At 35.2% G+C, this 27,277-nt stretch overlaps 1 protein-coding gene across 1 annotated transcript in view; it reads left to right on the top strand.

Annotated features, from left to right (window-relative positions):
- cntn5 (contactin 5) overlaps positions 1–27,277 on the top strand; it is a 513,272-nt gene that overhangs the window by 323,422 nt on the left and 162,573 nt on the right. Inside the window, exon 9 of the mRNA XM_030151777.1 lies at positions 23,968–24,149. Coding sequence (XP_030007637.1) covers positions 23,968–24,149 — 182 coding nt within the window. The remainder of the gene's footprint in view (positions 1–23,967; positions 24,150–27,277) is intronic.

The following is a 27,277-nucleotide window of genomic DNA, read 5'->3' as shown; positions in this document are numbered from 1 at the left end:
GTCATCACATATGACCCATTTGGATGTTCAGAGGCTTCGTAGTTACCGTGGAAACACCGTCACGTACTACAACATTGATGCACCAGTAAAACCCATGGAGTTTGATAAAAGACAGCAGATGGAGACCCTGTTTTTATGTTCAGTTAATGATATATTTGGCTGATAAATCATTTTTTATTCAATTGTCTCTGTTTTTGATAGAATAACCTTTGAATTTACTCTGAGCTTTTATGAGCATCTAGATGATCAGTGAATTAAATGTAGAAAAATACCTGATTTTGCTGAAAAATGCAAAATTCAAAGGAAAATATAATCATAAATGGCAATAAATGTCATTGTTCCACCTTGATGACTTATGTTCAGACAGCAGGTTTTAATGCACAATTTGGATTTTTTTATGAAATAAGATTTTTACCTCCGCCAAGGAGGTTATGTTTTTGCCAGAGTTTGTCTGTCTGTCTGTTTGTCTGTCCGTTAGTGTGCAACATAACTCAAAAAGTTATGGACAGATTTGGATGAAATTTTCAGAGTTTGTTGGAAATGGGATAAGGAAGAAATGATTAAATTTTGGTGGTGATCGGGGGTGGGGGGGCCCACGGGGGGGGCCCGTTAAGAGTTTTAAAAACCAGTAAAAGCACTTTAAAATCGATCCTGAAGCTGAAGTCTGTCGTCTTTTGTCCGTTACAAAACTTTCAATCGTCTTCTTCTCCGAAACTACAATTCCGATTGATTTCAAACTTGGTATACAGCTTCTGTATGATGATGTCAACAAAAGTTAGTGAAATTATTTGGATCTGGACCTGATTCTGGATTTGGTGCCACTTTGAATAATTTCCCCATTATAACAGATAGGAAGTGGATGGATGCAATAACTCAGTAAATATAAATGATATCCAGTGTAAATTTCTACAGTCCAGCCCTGATGGGGAGATGACCAAAACATAATGGACCAAATACAGAACATTATCCGAATAAGAAAAAAATAGGACCAATGGCCCTGCAGCTTACCGGCCAAATTAAAAGCTTTGGGAAAGGAGTCTGGGTCTGCTCGAGGTTTCTGCCTGTTAAAGGGAAGTTTTTCCTCGCCACTGTCACCAGTCACAAGTGTTTGCTCCTGGAAGATTCTGTTGGGTTTCTGTAAATTGACTTAGAGTCTGGTTTTGACCAACTCTATATATAAAATGTCAAGAGATAACTTTTTTGTGATCTGGCGCTATATAAATAAAATTTGATTGATTGAGTGATTTAATTGGTTTTCCCCTGTAAGTCGCTTTGGAAAAAAGCGTCTGCCAAATGCGTAAACATAAACATAAACATAAACATAATGTCCACATGCTGATGAGGATCTTCTTCTGGATCCGGGAACTTACGGAAAATTTAACATGGGCTCTTATGGGGAAAACATTTCAATTGTCTTCTTCTCCGAAACTATAGTTCTGATTGACTTCAAACTTGGTGTACAGCTTCTGTATGATGATGTCAACACAAGGTACTGAAATTATTTGGATCCGGATCTGATTCTGGATTTGGTGCCACTTTGAAAAATTTTCCCATTATAACAGATAGGAAGTGGATCAATCCAATAAATCAGTAAGTATCAATGATATCAAGTTGGAATTTGAATTTTTTACAGATCTGATTAGAATATGACCAAAACATGGGCTATTTCTGTAATGTAATAAATACACAGAACTGGGTGATAATAAATGGCATCTGGATACATTTCCCAAAGCTTTTAATTTGGCCGGTAAGCTACAGGGCCATTGGTCCTATTTTTTTCTTATTCGGATAATGTTCTGTATTTGGTCTAATTAATTTTTTGTGCGACTGCAGCATATGCAGTACAGTATTATGTAATAAACAATATATAGTTACATAAGGTGCAACATAATAAAATATGTTATTTTGCTGTGGACATGCTTATTTTATTCTAATAACCATCATGTTCATCCAGATTTTCTCAGTATTTGATTTTAAAACATTGTCTTCAGTGTGAATTTCCATAAACTCTGTAAAGTGCACCGCTGACATTATATTCATTTGAAAGGAGTAGGAAGTAAAGCTGATGGTTTCCGCATTCTCCCACTCATTTCCACTGAAAATATAATATGTTTCATGTGCTTTCATCCAAATTGCCTGAGAGCAGTGGGTATACTTTTAGTTTCACTGACCTGCTGGGGTCAGTGTAAAATTGAAACCCTTGCAGGTACTCTACTCATTGAACTGCACTGGGCCACGAGGAGCACACTGTCAGCAGCAACACAAAGTGCCTCTTAATGACAACACATCCTGCACAAGGTCCCGGACTTCGGCTTTTAGGAAAAACATAGCTGTTTGTGTAGCCTCGTGTTCCAGGTGGATTTTCACTTTAAACCGAGAGTTGTCGAATTTCCTCCGGGGATGAAGAAATTTAGAGCAAAGCACATGAGCTAAATGGTGGGATAAAAATCGAGATCTTAATGGTCTGAGGCAAAGCGATTCCCTGCTATATTTTGGCATTAGATTTAATTTGAGCCTTTATTATGGAATGAGTCCAGATGAGGGCGAAGCGATTGTGTGGAATGTTAATTAAAAGCGCCGGCCTATGGGCATGTATTAAATGAAAAAAAGAAAAAACTAACACCTTACATAAACTCAGTGTTGGGTTATGTATTACACACCAAGACCTTCAGTGTTGTTCTGTCTGACTTAATTCACCTTTTAACCCTTTCATGCATAGTGGTCACTACAGTGGACAGTTATTCTATAGATTTTCTCTTGTATATTTATGGGTTTTGTTATTTTAGTTCCATATCAGACAACACAGTGGACACTTATGCACCATCCCATACACTACAATTCATACCATTACTGTAACTTTAATGTTCTGGATAAACCTGATCTGCAGTGACATGTTTGAGTGTAAAAAAAAATTGCTAGTTGTTATGAGACTGTAATTAACTTTTTTTTTTTTTTTTTTTTTACTTTTTTTTTCTTTTTTAATAAATAGTTTTTTTTTTTTGCATATTATCTCCATGAAGTGAGTGATAACTAGTATCAGAGTATGTTAAAATGTGAGAAAACATCAGATTAGCGGCATTAAAAATATTTTTATTTCATAGTTTTCACAATTTATATCAGTAAATACATGTTTCTTTGCTTCAAAAATTAAGCACACGGTGTCCTAGGCAAGTTCTCACTGAAAAGTTACTCTTTAGATGATCTTAAATCTTACCAAGTGTATTTTTCTCATTTCTATTCAAAATATCTCATCCCGCTTAAAATAAAACAGAATCACCTAAAGAGTAACTTTTCCAGTGAGATATAAGAACTTATTTTTAGACAATAGATCTGGAGAATTTTATTTCAAGAAATCTTACCAAGATAATTTTCACCTGTTCCATTGGCAGATTTTTTAGTTAATTCAAGATATATATATATATATATATATATATATATATATATATATATATATATATATATATATATATATATATATATATATATATATATATTTTTTTTTTTTTTTTTTTTTTTTTTTTTCAAAAAAAATCTGCCAATGGAACAAGTGAAAATTATCTTGGTAAGATTTCTTAAAATAAGATTTTCAAGATCTATTCTCGAAAATTAAGTTCTTATATCTCACTGAAAGGTTACTCGTTAGGTCAGGAGTGTCAAACTCATTTTCTTCTGGGGGCCACATTCGGCTCAATTTAATCTGAAGTGGGCCGGACCAGTAAAATAATAGCATGATAGCCAATAAATAATGACAACTCCAAATGGTTTTAGTGCAAAAAATGGCATTCAGTTATGCCAATATTTACATTTACAAACTATCCAAACAAAAGTGTGTGAATAACCTGAAAAAAATTAAATTTGTTAAGAAATGTAAGTACAGTTTTATCAATATTATGCCATGGCTTATCATTTATAGGCTACATGTGAATTACAGATCAGATCTATGAAGGCACAAAATATTTAGTAACAGGCAGAATATTGTTAAAATTGCACTTCATTTTCTTTAGACATTTCAGGTTGTTCATATTTGTTCTGGTTATTCACATTTTATTGATAAGGAATAGTTTCTTAATGTAAATATTTTCATAATTGAATGTTTTTTGCACTAAATTAAAGAGAAAAAAATGGTGTTGTCATTATTTATAGGTTATTATGATTATTTTTGAGTTCGAGGCCCTAACTTGCACTTTGCCAATTCATCCTGCAGGGCCGGATTGGAAACTTTGGCAGGCTGGTTTTGGCCCCCGGGCCGCATGTTTGACACCTGTGCTTTAGGTGATTATGTCTTATTTTAAGCGGGATGAGATATTTTGACTAGAAATGAGAAAAATACACTTGGTAAGATTTAGATTTTTGCAGCGGTTTCCTTCAGTGAGACCCTGACAGACGGAGTGTCTCGTATCCACACCTCCTCCCTCCTGGTTTTGCGAACACGTACAAGCCCCAGCGCTCATTATTCTGCCTCCAAAGATGAATCCTGCCACGGACTCAGGAACGATTCACCCTGGTGTTCCATCCCCTCCAGGTCTCTGTAGACTCTGCTGTGCTCTCTGGCTGGTCGGGAGTTTATTTGGACAAAAGGTCTCCAGGTGAACCTCACATCAATAACGCACAAACAAGTGCTTCATAGCAGCTATTTAGCTCGACTGATTCGATTTCTGTGCCCTTTGTTAGCGTGGGTTTGAGGTGTTGTCATGACAGAAAAGGGGCATTAAAATTCAGCGAGACGGCAGGTATTTGATTTTTAGCTCAGTCGCGGCATCTCTCTATGTGGAGATTGTGAGTTAAGATGTTATAGATTGTGTGACTGGATTTATAAAAGCGTCTTTTCGACTGAAACTGGTGAAATTACACTCCACACCACCTGGAATTTAATGTAAATACAATATAATAATCAAATATGGGTGGGACTTTGCATTAAAGCTCAATAATAACAGTAAAAATGATTTAAAGTTGATGAAACCGAGGTATAAAGTAATAATTAACACAAAAAATAAATGTATAATAGCTTGGTATTAACAAAGAGCATAATAGTATAACTCAGAACCTTTAACCATATATAAAATATAATGAAAAAGGCCAGAAATATGGTTTACAATAAAGAAATGCATCTCTTTTCACTCTGTGCAAATGTTTAATGCTGAAGCTTGTTACTTGGAAACACAAATAGAGGATGCTGCATTGTAACAAAAAAAAAAAAAAAAAAAAAAAAAAAAAAAATCAGTAGTTTAATAGAATTTTCACTGTTTATTTTACAGATTTTTCCTGTATTTTTAACACAGAAAAATATCAGTGAAATGACAAAAATAAACTGTGATTTTACATGTCAAATGTAAAATTACATGAAAATACTGTGACTGTGAATAACCATAAAATTTCAATTTTTTAAAAGATTTTTTTTTCTTTTTTCACTGAAAAAAAAAAAAATGTTAAAATACATTTGCAAATGTATCATAATTTCACAAATATTTCTTTTCTATTTATGAGATTAAACTGTTAATTTAAAGTTTAATGCTGTAAAAAAAAAAAAAAAAATACTAAAACAAGATAAAATTACTGACAATTAATCGTAAAAGAAGTATTTGTTCTGTAAGTTTAACAAGACTTGTTTGTTAATTGACAAATATCTTGTGTAATTACGGGGAGGTTTCACAACAAAAATGTTGAATAAATGTATTTTTGTGAATGTATAACGTGTATAAGCACTGATAAACTGTCCAAATACAGTTTTTATCAGTGGATTGCACAACTTAGTCTCATTGAAAATTATTTCTATATATATTTTTAGGTAATTTAATTGTTTTAATACATGTAAATATTCTTTATTAAACATTAAAAAGTCCAAAAAATATGCAAAATCTCATGTAAAGTTAAGGCAAAGAACAGTATTTTAATGATGGAAAATTACCGTATTTTTATGAGATGGTTATTTTCCGTTATTTTACAATATTTTTTCGGCACCCCTGCTGCTGGAATAATACTGTTTTTTTACTGTTTTTTTTTTTTTTTTTTTACAGTGTAGGTAATACCAATGAGTCATTACCCAGAAACAGCCACCAGATTTTCCGTGTATTCATTACATGTCTTTCATGTGTCAGTATTGGCATGAATTTTTATAGAAACAGGGATCCAGGCTAACATTGTCAACATTAAACACATTTATTATATAAGAGGGGATGTTTGGAGCAAGAATATCAGTGTTTTAATAGAATATTTGACTTGATTGCATTGTTTTTTACATGTATAATATTCAGAAAGTATCAACCCACTGTGTGTTAACTCATTATCATATTATTACCTTAATAATCGCACTATTCAACTAATCATAGAATCCAAAATCTCTTTTGTTATTGACTGATTTCATGAGTTTTGTTGATTAAAATTATAACATAACAAGAAAAGCACTCGGAAAGCGCAGACCTCCACCAAGACAGATCTGCCCCCCCGATCACCATCAAAATTTAACCCTTTCATGCATAGGTTACCACGGTGGACAGTTATTCCACAGCTGTTCTCTTGTATATTAATGGGTTTTGTTGTTTTAGTTCCATATCAGCCAACACAGTGATGCTTATGCACCATCCCATACACTGACATTCATACCATTACTGTAACTACGCTGTTCTTAATAAACCTGATCTGCAGTGCCATGTTTTAGTGTAAATCAATTATTTGTTAGACAAGAAGGTTTTTTTTTTTGTTTTTGCATACTACCTCCATATTTACTAGCATTAGAATATGTTAAAATGTGAGAAGACATCAGATTAGCAGCATTAAAAATGTTTTTATTTCATTGTTTTCATATCACTTTCAGATATTGGGCTTTAAACACGTTTCTTTACTTCAAAAATTAAATGCACGGATAATTTTGTAACTCCTTAGAAAAAAAAAAAATTGATCACATTGTTTTTTTCATGCCTAAGGAGGAATAAAAACACCCAAGAAAAAAATCTTGACTAAGGTTCTCATAAATCATGCATGAAAGGGTTAATCATTTCTTCCTTGTCTCATTGAGATTAGGAATGTCTTTTCCAAGGCAGACCTGGCCAGGGTAGCAGCCATACAAAGTCCAAACAACATAAAACACATACATGATACACAATTAACAATTAAACACAATAACAACAAGAAAAGCAGTCGGAGAGCGCAGACCCCTGCCAAGACAGATCTGCCACCCCCCATCACCACCAAAATTTACTCATTTCTTCCTTGTGCCAGTATCAACATTTCCTGAAAATTTCATGAAAATCCGTCCATAACTTTTTGAGTTATCTTGCTAACAAACAAACACGCAAACGCGCGCATGCAAACACACAAAGCAAAGTGATCACAATACCTCCTGGAGGTAATAATTACAGGTGTTCAGGAATATAAAGCAACGTTAAAATGCATAAAAAGCATCAAATAAATTCTAAAGGGAAATAAACAAGACATGAAGATAAATAACATATAAACCTGAAGCACTTACTTAGTTTAGTTGCTGAAAATGTGATTAATTAAATAAATGTAGTGTCTATTATATTTCAAGGTCCTGTATGTGTAAGGTTTGATATCACGTCAATGTCTGCAAGAAATAAATGCATTTCAAAGGCTGATATTTATTCTATTTATTGTATTTGTAAGAGATTCTGTAAAATGATAAGAGTGTTGCTTAGTTTGATTTAGTTTAGTTGCACATTACATATATTAAGATAATAAGTTATCACATTGCGCAGAAAAGGTTAGAAAATGTCTTAAAAAAAAAAAAAAGAAATAATATGAAAATTGCAGAAACCAAAGCCAATAAAGACAATAATATAACATGAAAAAGAAATAAAAAAAAAAACAAAAAAAAACAATGGTTTTACCTTTCATGGGGCCCACAATTACTAGCGGCGCCCCAAGTCCCAGTGGCCATGGTGATGCCCGTCATGATTAGCTTAGCTCTGTTTTTAGACAGAGCTAAGACATTTGACATTATGTGCGAGCACATTCTGTTTGGATATGGGTGCTTCTATGAAACTGGTCCTAAAAACAGGACATGGGGGCTAAAAATTCAAACCAGATGTAGACTAATGTTATGAAGCAAGTTTGGAAGCACTTTGGGTCTATTTTCAAAATAAAAATTTACTGAGATAAGAGAAACTGTTTTTTAGATAAAACACTTTTTTATATTATTTTACATTATATGTAATACAAAAATCTGCATGTGACACGGTAAAAAGGACACAAAAATTACACGCCACTATTTTTTTATATCTCTTTATTCTCTCACAGGTACATTTTGAGAATTGAACTAATTATGCAAGGCAGAGTGTTCTGTTGCAAAATCATTCATGATTTATATGTGTTTAAATGGGCGGGTTCTGCATGTGACAGGAGTGGACACGATGGGTTACGCACGAAACCTGGAAAGAGATAGAGATTCATGAAAAACCAGCATGTCTGGATTGGAAAAACCACGAGGATCGACAAATTTAAAACTGTCTTTATTTACAACGGTATATAAGACCATTTACAGCCATGTTTTCCAGATCAAATGCACTGACACCTAGGTAGTTTTTCTTGTCCCAGTTTTGGTCCTATTTTTGGCCCCAGTATTTTATTAAAAATGCAATAATTTTGGGATGGTTCAGAGCAAGAGTAAAAAATGTTTTGCATTTATCTGAGGTCATCATTAGGTCCATCCTGGTGGGAAAATGTCTAAACTTCTCTTTTATTATTACCTCCGCCAAGGGGGTTATGTTTTTGCCAACATTGGTTTGTCTGTCTGTCTGTGTGCAAGATAACTCAAAAAGTTATGGACAGATTTGGATAAAAATTTCAGGAAATGTTGATACTGGCACAAGGAACAAATGATTAAATTTTGGTGGTGATCGGGGGGGCACAGGGGGGCCCACTGATCTGCCTTGGCAGAGGTCTGCGCTCTCCGAGTGCTTCTAGTTTGGTCTAAAAAGCTGGAGAAGTGCCAGGTACTAAAATAAACCCAGTTTCATAGAAGCACTCATATTCTGAATGAACATGTTTTCTGATGAAAAGGCAGAATATGCTGATATTAGTTCGGTTTAATGCAGATTCTTTGGACATCACATTCAGAACATTAATCTAAATCACTTATTTTACTGCAGGTTGAGCCTTTGGGACCAAGAGGAAAGACCAGATATGTGCTCAGAAGTAGAAACACACATACTGTTGAACATTTCGGCAGAGGATACCTGCAGGTTTATAGATATGAGCAAATATAGAAAAGCTGACCTTTACCTGAAGGTGTTTGAAGGAACTAAAGATGGAGGCGGAGTTCACACAGTGGAATGTCTGCCACCATCAGTGCTTCTAACTTTTTATCACTGTGTCATTTTCTTTGATTCTAAAAGTTGTTTCTCGGTGGTTCTCATCCCATCTGGCCACTTTCTGATGCTTTGGTCAAAGGCCCCTTGGTGTTAGTTTTCTTCACTGTGGGAGACCGGCAGAGTGACTCACTACTCCAGTGGTTTCCAACCTTTTTTGGCTTGTGACTCCGTTTTAACATCACAAATTTCTGGCGACCAGAGACATTCAGAACGGAGACATTTTTCTCTTGGAGATGTCTTAGCGGGGTCCAGCAGGTGAAGAAATCTTTCCGTTCTCTGTCTGGTTTTCTGACTGTGACAGTGTCCGGGCAGGTTGAAGCGTAGTAACGCAGGGTAGCAGCACCAACAAACAAGGATACAGCTTCATTAACTCTTGCTACTGCAGCTGGGTACACCCCCACTTCCAACATAGCACGTCGCGACAAATTTCCGAAAATACCCGAGTTACCTACCGGCTCAGTTTGTAAACAAATTAGTGATGTGTCGGTTGTCGGTCGCAAACGAAACAGCTCTTTGACGTGAATGACGGGAGCCGGCTCCTGATAGAGAGCCGCTTTGTCCCGTTCGTTCGTTCCCCCCCCCCCCCCAACCAGAGGGGAGAGGGGCGGAGTTACACACATAGGAAGCGCACGAACAGGAGGGAGGGAGATGGGAGAGAGAGAGAGAGAGAGAGAGAGAGAAGGGACCACAATGCAAACAGACTGGAAAGGTAAAAAAAAAAAAAAGTTGAGAAAATGAGTGACAATAGGAAACGCAGCAAAATCTGGACACATTTTAATGACATTGACCAAACTAAGGCAGAATGTAGAGTGTGCAAGACAAAAATCTGATATAGAGCTGGCTCCACAAACAACCTGCACAGACACATGAGAACTGTTCCTCCATTAGTGCAACTGGAAGAAAAAGACAAGCAAGTGAACGTGATATTAATGAAGGTACCATTGTGTCTTGTGTGAAAGCTAAAAGTTTAAAATAGTTAAAAGTTAGTAAAGGTCATTTGTAAATAGTTAAGCATTTCTTTTTGCACTTTCTAACCCTTTCATGCACAGTGGTCACTACAGTGGACAGTTCTTCTCCAGCTGTTCTCTTGTATATTCATGGGTTTTGTTGTTTTAGTTCCATATCAGCCGACACAGTGGACACTTATGCATCATCCCGTACACTGACATTTATACCATTACTGTAACTACGCTGTTCTTGATAAACCTGATCTAGAGTAACATGTTTAAGTGTAAATCAAGTGCGTGTTTATTGTTATAAGTCTGTAATTAACAGTTTTTTGTTTTTTTTGAAGTTGTCTTTTTTTTTCCATCTACAAATGATAAGGTACTACTCAAAAATCATCAAATTCACCCAAAAATTACCCTAAAACCAACTGAAAATGACTCAAAAGCCACCTATAAATCACCCAAAAATGACCCCAAAACCACCTAAAATTACTCAAAAAACCACTGAAAAATTACCCAAAAAACACCTAAAAACCACATAAACACCACCTAAAAATCATGCAAAAAAACACCTAAAAATCACCCAAAAATGACCCCAAAACCACCTAAAAATGACTCAAAAAACCACCAAAAAATTAACCAAAAAACACCTAAAAACCATGTAAACACCACCTAAAAATCATACAAAAAAACCCCACCTTAACCCACCCAAAAATCACCCAAAAAAACCACCTAAAAATCACCACAAAACCACCTAAAAACCACCTTAAAACCACCCAAAAAAATCACCCAAAAAACCACCTAAAAATCACTTAAAAATGACCCAAAATCACCTAAAAATCAACCCAAAATGACCCCAAAACCACCTAAAAACCACCTTAAAGCCACCCAAAAAAACCACCTCAAAATCACTCAAAAATCCCCCCCAAAAAACCACCTAAAAATCAACCCAAAAATGACCCCAAAACCACCTTAAAACCACCCAAAAAAACCACCTCAAAATCACTCAAAAATCCCCCCAAAACCACCTAAAAATTAGTCAAAAACCAACTTTTTTGTGCATATTATCTCCATGAAGTGAGTAATGACTGGTATTAACATGTTAAAATGTGAGAAAACTTCAGATCAGTAGCATTAAAAATGTCTGGTAAAGGTTCATACTCTCTTCCACATATAATTTTTGTAGATAATTCATTTATCAGACAAACTAGTACAGCAGGTAAAGAAACAACTGCCTCTGTCTGAGAAATGAATGACCTATAATAAGCATTAAACGTGTTTTTATTTCATAGTTTTCACACTCTATCAGTAAACACATGTTTCTTTGCTTCAAAAATTAAATGCATGGTGTCCAGCTGAGTGGACATTTTTGCAACTCCATGAAAAAACGGTTCATAAGAAAATTTTCTTTAGGCCTGTTTTTTTCATGCCTAAAGAGGAATAAAAACAGTCAGGAAAAAAAATCTTGATTAAGGTTCTCATAATTCATGCATGAAAGAGTTAATTTATTTATTTTTAACCACTATGTAGAGAGTATAAATAAAGGTGTATTTACATAAACATTTGATATAGTGCATGTTTTTTTAAATTAGTAATTCATATTGTGCATAACTTTACATTATTGTTGGTAATAAATTAATTGAAGCACTAAAAAATCTTAAGAGCCACTTGGAAGCCAAAATAGCCGGCTCTTTTTAGTGAGCCGAGCCAAAAGAGCCGGTTCTCTAAAAAGAGCCGGAATTCCCATCACTAAAACAAATGCTCTGTTTATGGTGGTGTACACTTCGAAACTGTTCACTGTGAGGGAAGAGTTTCAGGCGCATAATCACCGAAAGACTTACGGATTCGTGATACTTAGGTGATGACTCGGATTTTACAGATCTGATGAAAAATTGGTGATGAGTCTAACGCAGCTTAAAAGTATTTATAAATACCTACTCAAATATGTATACTTAACGCCATTAAAAAGCAGCAGTTATACGAGGGCCGTTCAATAAGTTCATGGCCTCACCCAGAACAGAACCACACAGACTGATAATTTATATTTTATTTTTCAACATAATCTCCATTTACAGCAATGCACTTGGTCCATCGATGTTCAAGCATCACTATCCCATCACGAAAGAATGTAACATCCTGTATTATAACAACCAGTATTTCTGGGTGAGGCCATGAACTTATTGAACAGCCCTCGTATACGTGGGGTTGCGGTCTATAATTAACATAACTCTGGCGTGAAACTAAAGTGACAAGCAAGTGAACGTGACATTTCGTGACACATACTGTCAACATCCAACTCGCGAGTTCTGTTCCTCTATTATACATGAAATTTTCACAACTGCAAACCTGTATCCACTGGACCCCCTCCACTGCTCTATGGGCCCTCCACAAATGCTGGGCCACATGGATTTGTCCCCCCCCCCCCCGCAATGGCGCCCCAGTGCATGGCGATATTCTAGAATTCTGAGACTGCCAACAGTTCGGTTCAGGTGAACATTGGTGCCAGTAATGTAGGTAGGTAGGTAGGTAGATACAGGGGTTGGACAAAATAATGGAAACACCTTAAAAAATCAACAAAATATAATTTAATATGGTGTAGGTCCGCCTTTTGCGGCAATTACAGCCTCAGTTCTCCGAGGTATTGATTCATACAACTTGTGAATTGTTTCCAAAGGAATTTTAAGCCATTCTTCAGTTAGAATACCCTCCAACTCTTTTAGAGACGATGGCGGTGGAAATCGACGTCTTACTTGAATCTCTCAAACTGACCATAAATGCTCAATAATGTTGAGGTCTGGGGACTGTGCCGGCCATACGAGATGCTCAACTTCATTAGAATGTTCCTCATGCCATTCTTTAACAATTCTAGCTGTATGGATTGGGGCATTATCATCTTGAGGTGAAGGTGTTTCCATTATTTTGTCCAACCCCTGTAGATAGATAGATGGATAGATAGATAGATAGATAGATAGATAGATAGATAGATAGATAGATAGATAGATAGATAGATAGATAGATAGATAGATAGATAGATAGATAGATAGATAGATAGATAGATAGATAGATAGATAGATAGATAGATAGATACTTTATTAATCCCTAGGGAAATTCAAATATTCAGTAGCTTTACATACAGCACTAGAAGACAAAAAACAGACAGACCAAAACAAAACAGTGGGTTAGTAACCAGGTTGACATTAAGGTTAGTATATATAATATATACTCTAAAACAGTGGTCCCCAACTTTTTTTGTACTACAGATCGGTTTCATGCATGAAAATTTTCCATGGACCAGTAAGAGGTGTGGGGGGGTTCCAGTAACAAAAACCTTTGTCAGTTCATAACATGTGATCTGAAACACTTCCACTGTATATCAGGCAATTCCAATGATTCTACAGTAGAATATCAACTCACCCTAATGCAGAATCAGTTGGAACCCTGGACTTGTTTCCCTGCAGCTAGACGGTCCCATCTGGGGCTGATGGGAGACACACAGTCCAGGTGTGTTCTGTAGATCCAGTCTACTACTTGGTAACTGTCATCGCAGAAACCCCAGCCACACAAAGATATGAGGTTGGAAACAGAAGAAGGACTTTCAGGGCTTCTGTGGAGATATCCTCATATTCTGTTTTGACTTGAATCCAGAATGCACAGAGGTTTGAAGTTGTCTCAAATATGGATGGATGTGCTGGAGCAGTTTGGAGGTGCTTGTGTGTCACCTGTTGTGATGAACCTGTAACTGAGGCAGGAACCCTGATAGTTCCTTCTAAATGCAGCTTTCTGTTGACAGGCAGTCTGTGACCCTTCTGCAGCCTCATCGTTTCCTCGTGTCTTCCCGAAAAAGTTCTCCAGTGAATTTTGTTTTTGGCTCATTTCTTTAGCTTGTGTTACTACTGATTCATGAAATGGAGCACCAGAGCCTAGCGGTTGTGAGGCAAGGGCCTAAACGGTCGCTTTTCAAAATAAAATCTCCGCAAGACTAATGGAAAAAAATTGCTTTAACCCTTTCATGCACAGTGGTCACTACAGTGGACAGTTATTCCACAGCTGTTCTCTTGTATATTCATGGGTTTTGTTGTTTTAGTTCTGTATCAGCCAACACAGTGGACACTTATGCATCAGCTCATACACTGACATCCATACAATTACTGTAACTTTGCTGTTCTTGATAAACCTGATCTGCAGTAACATGTTTTAGTGTAAATCAATTGCTAATTGTTATTAGACTGTTCTTAACAGTTTTCTGGAAAAAAAAAAAAGTTGTTGGTTTTTTTTCATATCCTCCTGAAGCCCAGCAATGCATTTTGTCCTCTAGAGGGGACACAAGTTTGACAGTTTTACTTTAAAAATGCTGTGCATTGCAAAGGACATTCCATTAAAAAATCAACAAATAAATAAAAATTATTGAAAAAATGTATCTGAAAAAACTGTTGCATTATGCAGTTTCCAATCAAGACAATTTTTTAATGAAAAAAAAAAAGCTAAAACTGTCAATTTCCTGGGTCTTAGAAGGATTTTATCTCCATGAAATGAGTAATATTTAATTTTAGAGTATGATAAAATGTGAGAAAACAGTAGCAATTTAGCAATTAGCAACATTAAGTATCAAGCATCTCCCCTTCCCCCATTGTTCCTTTTTCACGTCTGCTGTCTGCCTTAACGTTCACGCTGTCCCCCAGTTCCCTTCAAATCCATGAAAAAATTCCAGCATGTGTCCACGTGTACTGTGTGAAAACTGTATGATCCCTCATATTTGTGCTTTGCATTATCTTGTGTTCTTCACTGCAATTTTTTGAAGAAAAGGTTTTGTAGTAGCGCTCTGGTTGTACTCTGTACTAGGAGCAGCAGCCGGATGTCACTAATCATCGAACTTAATTTTGTTTGATATACTCTGTACTGTCAAATGACAATAAAGGCAATTCAATTCAATTAAAAATGTTTTTATTTCATAGTTTTCACAGTTTTTCACTTTCAGATGATGATTTTTTAAATAAATGTTTCTTTGCTTCAGAACTTAAATGCATGGTGTCCAGCTGAGTGGACATTTTTGTAACTCCACAAAAAATAGGTTCATTAAAAAATAAATAAATAAATTGCATTGCTTTTTCATGCCTAAAGAGGAATAAAAACACTCAAGAAAAAATATTGACTAAGGTTTTCATAATTCATGCATGGAAGTGTTAATATTAACCACAATTTTTTTTTTTTTTTTTTTTTTTGCGGCCCAGTACCAAATGATCCACAGACCGGTACTGGTCTGGGGACCGGGGGTTGGGGACCACTGCTCTAAAAGACACTTGCTGAAGAAGTTCCTGTAAGAGAACTTCCTGTACAGTATTGTAAATAAAGACTTTGATTGTATTTGCACATTTCAGGGCATTGATATAAAGTGAAACAGTGATTTAAGTGCTCTACGCTGGTTTGAAAAGTAGGAAAGAAGTGTAAGAAAACTCAGTCACAACCTGCCTGTTGGTTGCCCACCCCCCCCCCCCCCCCCCACACACACACACACACACACACACACACACCGAATGAAAATCATTGAGCAGGTAAGGAATGAAAAAACCAGAGGGGGGGTTGATCCCCCCCCAACAAATGGCAGCCTGCCTATTACCACTTCCTGTCATGCAAAGTGCTGTCCAGATAATCCTCCTCTTTTTGTTTTCGCTGAAAAACATCCGTTTCATATTTAGAAATGTTGGTTTTCTAATAACACATAAAAATCCTCAATAAACGTGTTCTTTTCTTTTACGACCAGACGTGCTCTGACTCCTGATTCCAGTCCGTGGCAGCCGACGGCACTCCGGTGTCCTTGTGAATTTAGAACAGATAAAAAAAAAAAAAAAGCTGAAGGATGCAACGTTTTCATCTTGGCTAAATGATTGATGGGTTCGCTGGAGGTTTGCGCGGTGTCACATTTCCATCTCTCAGAGACCCGTCAAATCTACTTGTCATACAAGAGCCCCGCTGATAGCTCGTAGTAAGACATTTACTCTCCACATGTGCAAGTCGTCCGTCATGAGGATCTATAGGGCAGACCATGAATAAACATGGACGCCCGGCATCGCTCAGTCGCTAATCGTAAAATTCTATTTGGCTGCGCTAATAGTCTGGTTTTAATACTGTTCCTGTCCTCCAAACCTGGTGGATAATATCATCCTGTGTGGGTCATTTACATATTTATGCTCGTGTGTACATCACATCAGCAATGCACTGGATGGTCTCTGCTTCTGGGGTGTAATAATGTAAGAGTTTACTAAATTATTTAACTGTCTATAATTTCCAAAACACCACAGTTTGTGGACATATGAATTATCTCTAAATAGATTTTTAACATCAGCTTATGTCTTCCCCCATTTTCTTAATTTGCTGGTCATTTAACCCGCAGTAAATAGATTTTTTTGTCTTTTAATAGAAAAAGAAGGGATGAACATGAATCAGCTGCATTGGATCATTTTAGTTCTTGGCTGCATTTTAAAGATGTTTTATTCGTTAAATAAATAAATGCACCGAGCTATAGTTTGAACATTAAACACCACTTTAATATTCTGTTGGTGAAATATTAATAGTTTCTAAATTGCTTTTCAACATAAGTGTATTTGTTTATTCAAGTTACATTTTAGGGTAAAAGAAGTGATATCAGTGCTGCATTAGATATTTTCTTTTGCCGAGTTAAATAATGTAAAGGAGCGCTAAATTATTTAACCCTTTAACAACGGCAGTCTCTCCGGCGCTACATTTCGCACTTTACAGCATTTAAATTACTGTAACTCTTGAACCGTTTGCGCTGTCGACAGAATTCAAACAGCATCGGAAAGATGAGATCCTGAGCTTTGAACAGTGTGGAACTCTATGAAAGGAACTGTTTCAGAGACTTCCACACAGGCTAAAAGAAACTCCTGGAAATAGCAAAAAATATGAAGTTATAATATGGATACTAAGTGTTCAAGACCAAAAAGCATGTTTGAGCACATTTATTTATTTATTTATTATTTTTATGTTGATTTCCAAAGGAATTTTTCTCCACATTTAACTTTTCATAAGTGGTTTAAAACCATTTATTATAATATTATCCACTGCATTATGTATTTTTCAGTCCATTTGTTTACTGATAATGCATATGTTCAAAAAATGTCAAAGTAAATTCAATGGTTGTTTTATCAAACAGAGAAAAATGAAGTACATTTTTTCAGTAAAATATGTACATCATTAACTGAACATAAAAACAATCACTGCAATTTACCAAACTACATGGGTTTTACTTATGGAGCGTCTGAATGTCCAAATGAGTCACATCTAAAGATGATGAAAAGCTGAAAAACTGCATTTTACCTAAATTATTTACATGTATTGATGGTTCACAAGTTATTGAACATTTTAGATCGGTAGATGCTTTTGGTTTCTGGTAGACGTTTAGGTATTTAAGGGTTATCAGATGTAATAAGTTGCATTACTTTAACCCTTAGATGCATAAGTGGGTCAAAATTGATCCATTGACATTTTCATGCAATATCTTTGTAATGAAAGTTTTTATTATTTTATTTTTCAGATGTTCCTCAAAAAACATGTCATTGATATTATGGCATTTAATTTTTTAAGTTATCTTTTACAGATTTTATGAAATTGTAGTTTTTGTTTTACTACCTCAAACTTCCATAAGTGGGCCAAAATTACCTGCATTCATTTTCAATGGAACTTCATTGGAATCTTTGATTAATTCTACAGCAAAACCAAAGGACTCACTCACAACATGGATGTTGACATTGTTCCGTGAATGTTACACACTACTTATTATTATTATTTTTTTATTTATCTTTTTTGAGCAATGCCACAGTACATAGAAAGTGGAATCACAGTGCATACATTATACATTTCCTTTTATATAATTTTTCCCCCCATGCCCAAACCAACCCCAAGGCCCTCCAATATACTATATGTTATATACTATATATACTTTGCTTTTCAAATGTTCAAAATATTTTATTTATTTATTTGACAGGGACGATGCAGTCAGACATAGTTGCAGCTAATGTGATGCATATAGAGTGTATAATAATAATAATAATAATAATAATAATAATAATATTATTATTATTATTATTATTATTATTATTATTATTATTATTGTTATTATACATGTTATTTGTATAGCGCTTTTCATGGAATTCAAAGACACTTTACATACAGCAGATAAAAACAGAAACCGAACACATTATAGCTAGTGGTAATTCTCAACTCCAGTCCCCGGATGGGCTTGTCCACAGCATTGCAGTACAATATAAAATATACATCATTTAAAACGATCATACCATAATCATCAATAATCCAGTGTTTCATTTATATGATATAAGGCATTCATTCACTCACTCTTCCACACCATAGACACAATATTTACAGATGAGAACAGTTGTGTTTGTTGTGTCTTTAACCAGGTTTTGGTTCTGGTGGTGAACATCTTTAACTCTGAGATGGATAATAGAATAGAATAGAATAGAATAGAATAGAATAGAATAGAATAGAATAGAATAGAATAGAATTGAATAGAATAACCTTTATTTGCCATTTGCACGGATTCATCGCAGTATAGGTACATTGGAATTCTTGTGCATTTCCCTGAGTCATGGAATCCAAAGAAGAAAAAAAAAACACATGAACAAAAACAGAAACAAAACATAAACACAGCAAAAACATAAACACAGCAAAAATATATAAAAACTGTTATTGCACAGACAAACACAAATGCGCACTTGTAAAATAGTATTTCCTAAAGACTACAATTAGAACCTTCTTTATCAATTATTTGTGCAAGTAACTCCAAATCTGTGCCAAAGTCTAAAATTAAATATACTATAATAAAACAATACTTACGATTATTGTTAGAACTATTAACCCTGTAAAGCCTGAACCATTAAATCACTGACAGAAAATTCCCGTTCTTTGAAACTGGAGCCTTTATTGGTCGTTCTGAACAACCAAAACTTTTTTTTTCAAATATCAATTTCCATGTATGAGTTTCAATTTCGTATCATATTTGATACATCAGGTCTCAGTGTTCAAATATTACAATTTTTGAACAAACAAAAACACAATGTAACACAAACATATTTAACAAATTGGTCATTCCTTTTCAAAATTGTCAAAGTTCTTCCTCCTTCCTCATTAATGTCAGTCTTGTAGTGTCACTGGAAAGGCCTCCCCCCTGGTGAATTATCTGTGTATTGTATGTATCTAATTGTTTACATCACTTTTTTCAAGAAATAAAATTACACTGATCATGTAGAGGGCTTCAAAACTCATGTATCAAATATAATACATATGGCATTATAGGGTTAACTATGGTAAACAGATGTTTCTCAATCAAAATAATAGGAAACTAGAAAAGCACTTGGAGAGCACAGACCTCCACCAAGGCAGATCAGCCCCCCCCCCCCCCCTCCAACCCACTTCGATCACCACCAAAATTTAATCATTTATTCCTTGTGCCAGTATCAACATTTCCTGACATTTTCGTCCAAATCCATCCATAACTTTTTGAGTTATCTTGCACACAGACAGACAGGCAAACAGACAAACCAACGCCAGCAAAAACATAACCTCCTTGGCGGAGGTAATAATTGTTACCTTTCACAATAAAAGCCCTAAACACTATTAAAGGAGAGCCCAACTTTAAATGGATGGATGGAAATCACAATGAATATTTATAAATTGGAAAAGATAACGGCATTTGTTAATCACAAACTGGAGAAATTTTCTTCATACTGGGAAAACTGGGTCAGCTATGTCACACCCCGTAGGCCTGATTTTGTTTTTACAAATCCGTGATTGTGTTGTATGGAAAAGATCACTCCTTACTGGTACAATTTTTTTTTCTCTCTTTTTTTTCTTCTTTTATCCGGTTTTCTGCCTTTGTTTTAGTGTTTGGAGATAAAACTAAAATATTATTCTGGCATTTAAAGCAGACAACAGATGTATGCTATATGTGCATATGATGTACTGAAAGCAAATGTCTGATTCTGAATGTCAATAAAAAAGAAATTCTAAAAATAAAAAAAAAAACCAAAAATGAACAAATAAATAAAAGCCCTAAACACATAGCTTTGTAATTATTAAAACACCCAAGATTTTTCTGTGGAAATTCCATTCAAGCCTTTCAACCTGACTTTTTGTATATATTACTTGCAATATTATTTTTTTTTAAACAAACTGCTTTTCACTTTCTTATTTTTGTTTACACTGAAGTAAATATATGTGGTCAAAATGTAAGTTATTCACATCTTAATGACAAAAGAAGGGATTTACTGTCATAAAAATGCACATAATTCTTGTCAGAACCATATTAACTATAGTAAATCTGTTTATCAATCAAAACAAAGGGCAATAATTGTTACATTTCACAATAAAAGCACTAAACACATGACTTTATAAATATTTATTTAAAAATACACAATATTTTCTGTAGAAATTCAATATAAGCTTTTGATTATGATATTTAGACTCTCTGTCCTTGGAAAACTAATGCTTCTAATTTGCTTTTCAGCGTCTTTCAGCATTTATCAGTCTGTACGTCCACATTTAATAACAAAAATATGCTCCATTGGATCATTTCTTTTGCTGAGTGTTAAGTAAATTCTAAAAAACAAATAGTGCAAACGTGTTGTATTTCCAAAACACAATAATAAGGACCGTTTTTTTGGACACTATTTATGTAAAACTCCAACTTCACAGTAAAAGTACATAGCATAGCACACAACATTGTAGAATGTAGAAATTCAATATAACCCCCCAACCTGACATTTTGGCATCTGTTCTTGGGATAATAATTGTCTCTAAATTGCTTTTCAAAATCATGTGTCTTTATATTCATTTTGTTAATATGTGTCCGTCATTTACGCAGCAGAAAATGCACGTGGTCGAAAGGTCAGTGTTTCACATTTACGACTGTGCATCCATTTTTAATGCCGAAAGAAAGGACGTACATCAGCAGCTTTGGGTAATGTTTATGTTGTGGTAATTACTGTATAGGAAGGTTTTTAATTATTGAAGTAGGATAAAATAAAAAAAAAAAAATAAAAAAAATGGTGGAAATGTCAAGTATTTCCAAAAGATAACATTTCGGACCATCAACGTTCAGTCAACACATAGTTTCATCAGTCTGGTAAATCTTTATGTATGTGGATAAAGCCAGATGTATTATTATTAAATCACCTGAAAATACTGGAATATGCTGATTACAGTATGACTTAGGAAAAGGAAGAGGAAATGAATCGTCATTAGGAAAATAGGCAAATATTTTAAACTATATTTTGTAGTTATTTAGAACATTTGAAGTCTTTAAGATTTTAATGTAAATTATGTCTCTTATCACATGTTGAAGAGCCCCCATTTATAAGCTGAGGATTGGTTCTGGGGTTTCCTATGACAAAATGTATTTTGTTAATGAATTGTTGATTTTAACCCTTTCATGCATGAATTGTGAGAACCTTAGTCAAGATTTTTTTCTTCAGTGTTTTTACTCCTCCTTAGGCATGAAAAAAACACTGCAATCGAGTTTTTTTTTTTTTCATGGAGTTACAAAAATATCCATGCATTTAATTTTTGAAGTAAAGAAACGTGTTTAAAACCCAATATCAGAAAGTGATATGAAAACAATGAAATAAAAAGATTTTTAATGCTGCTAATCTGATGTCTCCTCACATTTTAACATATTGTAATGCTAGTAATTACTCACTTCATGGAGATAATATGCAAAAAAAAAAAAAAAAAAACTTCTTGTCTAACAAATAATTGATTTACACTCAAACATGTTAGTGCAGATCAGGTTAATCAAGAACAGCAAACTTACAGTAATGGTCTGAGTGTCAGTGAATGAGATGGTGCATCAGTGTCCGCTATGTCGGCTGATATGGAACTAAAACAACAAAACCCACTAATATACAAGGGAACAGCTGGAGAAGAACTGTCCACTGGAGTGATCTATGCATGAAAGGGTTAATAACTGTTGGTGATAATTTTGTAACAAATTGATTGATGATGATGATTGAGTTTAGACATATTGATCCACAAGAGAAATTACTTGGTCACAGTAGCTCAGTGGTGTATAAAAACACTCTTGGGAAAAAAAAAAAAAAAAAAAAAAAAACGCTACCTCCTTGGTGGTGGTAATAAAATAAATAAAATCTACTAAATGAGAGATATAAGAAAGGAAAACATGAACAAACAAGTGTTCAGAGAACACAAACCTCCGCCAAGTACCCCGAACGGTTTGCATGTGTGGATCGACTATTTCTGTTTAAATTAAACAGTTTCCAGGTTGTTCCATACAGCAGAAAAAGTTGAAGCTTGGTACCAGTCATGTGTATGTCAAATTATATTAAATTCCAATCAATATTTATTGAGTTATAATGAAAAATGTGTCGTAAATGGGATTTTCAATGTTAAACTGAAATGTCCACAGAGTCCACATTCCACAGTGGATGTGGACAATTTTGTGCCAGATACAAGATATTCTTATAAGATACGGGTGGATCAAATTAGAGGCTAATCGGAGTCGTCTTGAATTTTTTATGAATTTTCAAAAATTGCTCGATGATTAGAGATAGGAAAATTGTAGATTTTGTGACCTTGCTGTGACCTTGAACTTAGGTCTACTTAGGTCCAAAATTTAATGGGTTCATCCCAGGGCCTAGGCCTATCTGTGGGGACAATTTGGTAAAGATGGTTGGAATAGTTATCAAGTAAAGTTGCTAACAAACACACAAACAAACACACAAACAAACAAACACACAAAGCAAAGTGATCACAATACTTCCTGGTGGAGGTAATAAGTGGCATATTTAGTTCATACACAGAGTAATATCTACAGTATTATCAATATAAGTGTCAGCTAACTATATAGGAAAATTAAAATGAACTATTTAGTTCACACTTAATATAGTATCACGTCAAAACAGGCCTAAGAACAATAACTTTACTAAAACAAGAAAAGGACTCGGAGAGTGCAGACCTCTGCCAAGAGAGATCTGCCCCCCCCCCCGCCATTTGTTCCTTGTGCCAGTATCAATGTTTCCTGAAAATTTCATCCAAATCTGTCTGTAACTTTTTGAGTTATCTTGCTAACAGACAGATGAACAACCAAAAAAATCCATCCCTCCCCCCCAAATCACCACCAAAACTGAATCATTTGTTCCTTGTGCCAGTATCAACATTTTCTTGAAAATTTCATCCAAATCTGTCAATAACTTTTTGAGTTATCTTGCTAACAGACAAACGAAACCCCCCCCCCATCACCACCAAAATTTCATCATTTCTTCCTTGTGCCAGTATCAACATTTCCAGAAAATTTCATCAAAATCCATCCATAACTTTTTGAGTTATCTTGGTAACAAACAAACAAACACGCAAACACACGAAGCAAAGTGATCCCAATACGTCCTGGTGGAGGTAAATATCATTAACAACGACAGCACAAATAATACCAACAACAAATCCACACAACATCAGTTCTTCACATCAGTCTCCTGTGTCAGAGTAAAGCAAAGAGAATAATATCATGATATCATGTTGAAAATGGAAGTAAATATACACTGTATACACACAGGTATGAATGTGACTCAGGTACAGTTTGAGCTTCAAACATACATTTTTAATCAACTATTTGTGGAATTAACTCAGAGTCGACTCTTGTTTCTTCACAGTCCGGTCCCGACAATCACATGGAGGAAGATCAACGGCAACATCCCGAAAAAGGCCAGACTGAGGAAGTCCCAGGCCATCCTGGAGATTCCCAACATCCAACTGGAGGACTCAGGAACCTATGAATGCAAAGCAGAGAATCCCAGAGGAGGAACCGCCTTCAAAGGACACCTCCAGGTTTACAGTGAGTGTCTGCAGCGATATCACAATAATAGGTTTTCATCCTGTTCAAGTCACCCAAAAACTTCACATATAAAGTGTTTTTGTTTTTCTAACTATTTGGTTTCGTCTAATCTGTTGGCTGTTAATTTGCTTCAGTCTGTGCACTTAAAGCCAATAATTAAAGACCAAGTGTTTATCATTAAAATAATTGAGCTTTAATTGAGAGAGGTGTATTAGTCGAAAACTCATTTAATGATCAGGAGGGTTTTCTGTTATGAGCTGGTTTTAGTTTTATCGTCTGGGCTGTTTGTGTTATTTCAATAGATTTGTCCTGATGTGATCTCATATGGTCAGGTTGAAGAAATCAGTTCTGCCAAATATAATGTAGTTAAAAATAATACATAAATTACATTAAATAAGTGTCTGTCAATCAAAACAATAGCAAATAGTTATTAAATTGCACAACAAAAGCATTAAATATACAGCTTTGAGAATGAATTTTAGACCATCTGTGCTTTTGTGTAGAAATTTACCCCTGTATTATCCGTCCGTCCATCCGTCTATCTATCTATCTATCTATCTATCTATCTATCTATCTATCTATCTATCTATCTATCTATCTATCTATCTATCTATCTATCTATCTATCTATCTATCTATCTATCTATCTATCTATCTATCTATCTATCTATCTATCTGTACACCTGTACATCAGTCTATCCACCCATCTACCATCTATCTATTCATCCATCATCCATCCATTTTTTTGTCTTTAATGATGAAACTAGTCTTTAAATCTACATCAGCTGTGTTGAAAAATTTGATTTGCTGGCCTGTAAATGAATCCTAAAAAGTTATAGAAAAAAAGTTTGTCTTCAGTGATAATGGTATGATACAACAATTTTTTTTTTCCAGATACTAATTCTAATTCATTTTTTATAGAATATCCTCTGCAGTGCAGTTTTATTTTTGGGTTTTTGTAAATAAAGCCATGAAACTCATTTTTGTCTCCTGTAGAGGACAAAGAGACACAGCTGGGTCAAAGGAAAATATAAATAAAAAATGTAGGAATATCCAAACCAATAGGAATAGTCTGGTAATACAGAATATCCAACCCAACCTACATGTATCTTATGGTGTACATCCTCTATATTTACTATAATTAGCTTTAGCATGCATCCATTTTTAACTAAGCTGGTTAAACACCTACATGCCTCCATAAAACATCTCAGAGACTCGACGTCCTCCATTCCGCTCAGCCTCCAGCGTGCACACAGGACCAGATAATGGACTGCCTCAACCTTGGTCGGACACATTTCCAAGGCCCCGCTCCTCTCGGCATCCTCCATTCTGTTGACATCACAAGGAGAATAGGAGCCTAATTTGTAGCAGCCTCACGCTAAATGTAATTTACACAGGTCAGCTGGTCGTTTGATCCTTCATTGTGAGAGAGACCTTTGTGGCCGTAATCATTCAATCAAAACCACACTAGCGAAGTGTTACACCGACGGCGGCGTATGCAAAGAAACGGAGACGTGTTCAGCATCGAAGAGAAGGAAAAAAAGCCTAGTGGCTTCACTCATGTCTGCAAATAATACAAGAAAAACAGCAGTGTACGGTGGTAGAATGTGTTAATATACCAGCGTACAGTGGTAGAATGTGTTAATATACCAGCGTACAGAGGTAGAATGTGTTAATATACCAGCGTACAGTGGTAGAATGTGTTAATATACCAGCGTACAGTGGTAGAATGTGTTAATATACCAGCGTACAGTGGTAGAATGTGTTAATATACCAGCGTACAGAGGTAGAATGTGTTAATATACCAGCGTACAGAGGTAGAATGTGTTAATATACCAGCGTACAGTGGTAGAATGTGTTAATATACCAGCGTACAGAGGTAGAATGTGTTAATATACCAGCGTACAGAGGTAGAATGTGTTAATATACCAGCGTACAGTGGTAGAATGTGTTAATATACCAGCGTACAGTGGTAGAATGTGTTAATATACCAGCGTACAGAGGTACCAGCGTACAGTGGTAGAATGTGTTAATATACCAGCGTACAGTGGTAGAATGTGTTAATATACCAGCGTACAGTGGTAGAATGTGTTAATATACCAGCGTACAGAGGTAGAATGTGTTAATATACCAGCGTACAGTGGTAGAATGTGTTAATATACCAGCGTACAGTGGTAGAATGTGTTAATATACCAGCGTACAGTGGTAGAATGTGTTAATATACCAGCGTACAGTGGTAGAATGTGTTAATATACCAGCGTACAGTGGTAGAATGTGTTAATATACCAGCGTACAGAGGTAGAATGTGTTAATATACCAGCGTACAGAGGTAGAATGTGTTAATATACCAGCGTACAGAGGTAGAATGTGTTAATATACCATACGGTGGTAGAATGTGTTAATATACCATACGGTGGTAGAATGTGTTAATATACCATACAGTGGTAGAATGTGTTAATATACCAGTGTACGGTGGTAGAATGTGTTAATATACCAGTATACGGTGGTAGAATGTGTTAATATACCAGTGTACGGTGGTAGAATGTGTTAATATACCAGTGTACAGAGGTAGAATGTGTTAATATACCAGCGTAAAGAGGTAGAATGTGTTAATATACCAGCGTACAGAGGTACAATGTGTTAATATACCATACGGTGGTAGAATGTGTTAATATACCATACGGTGGTAGAATGTGTTAATATACCATACGGTGGTAGAATGTGTTAATATACCAGTGTACGGTGGTAGAATGTGTTAATATACCAGTATACGGTGGTAGAATGTGTTAATATACCAGTGTGCAGTGGTAGAATGTGTTAATATGCCAGTGTACAGTGGTACAATGTGTTAATATACCAGTGTACGGTGGTAGAATGTGTTAATATACCAGTGTACAGAGGTAGAATGTGTTAATATACCAGCGTAAAGAGGTAGAATGTGTTAATATACCAGTGTACGGTGGTAGAATGTGTTAATATACCAGGGTACAGTGGTAGAATGTGTTAATATACCAGCGTACGGTGGTGGAATGTGTTAATATACCAGCGTACAGATGTAGAATGTGTTAATATACCAGCGTACAGTGGTAGAATGTGTTAATATACCAGTGTACGGTGGTAGAATGTGTT

Source organism: Sphaeramia orbicularis, chromosome 13, assembly GCF_902148855.1.
Source record: "Sphaeramia orbicularis chromosome 13, fSphaOr1.1, whole genome shotgun sequence".
NCBI lineage: Eukaryota > Metazoa > Chordata > Actinopteri > Kurtiformes > Apogonidae > Sphaeramia > Sphaeramia orbicularis.
The sequence above is the reverse complement of the archived record's forward strand: the minus strand, read 5'-3'. Positions and strand labels throughout refer to the sequence as shown.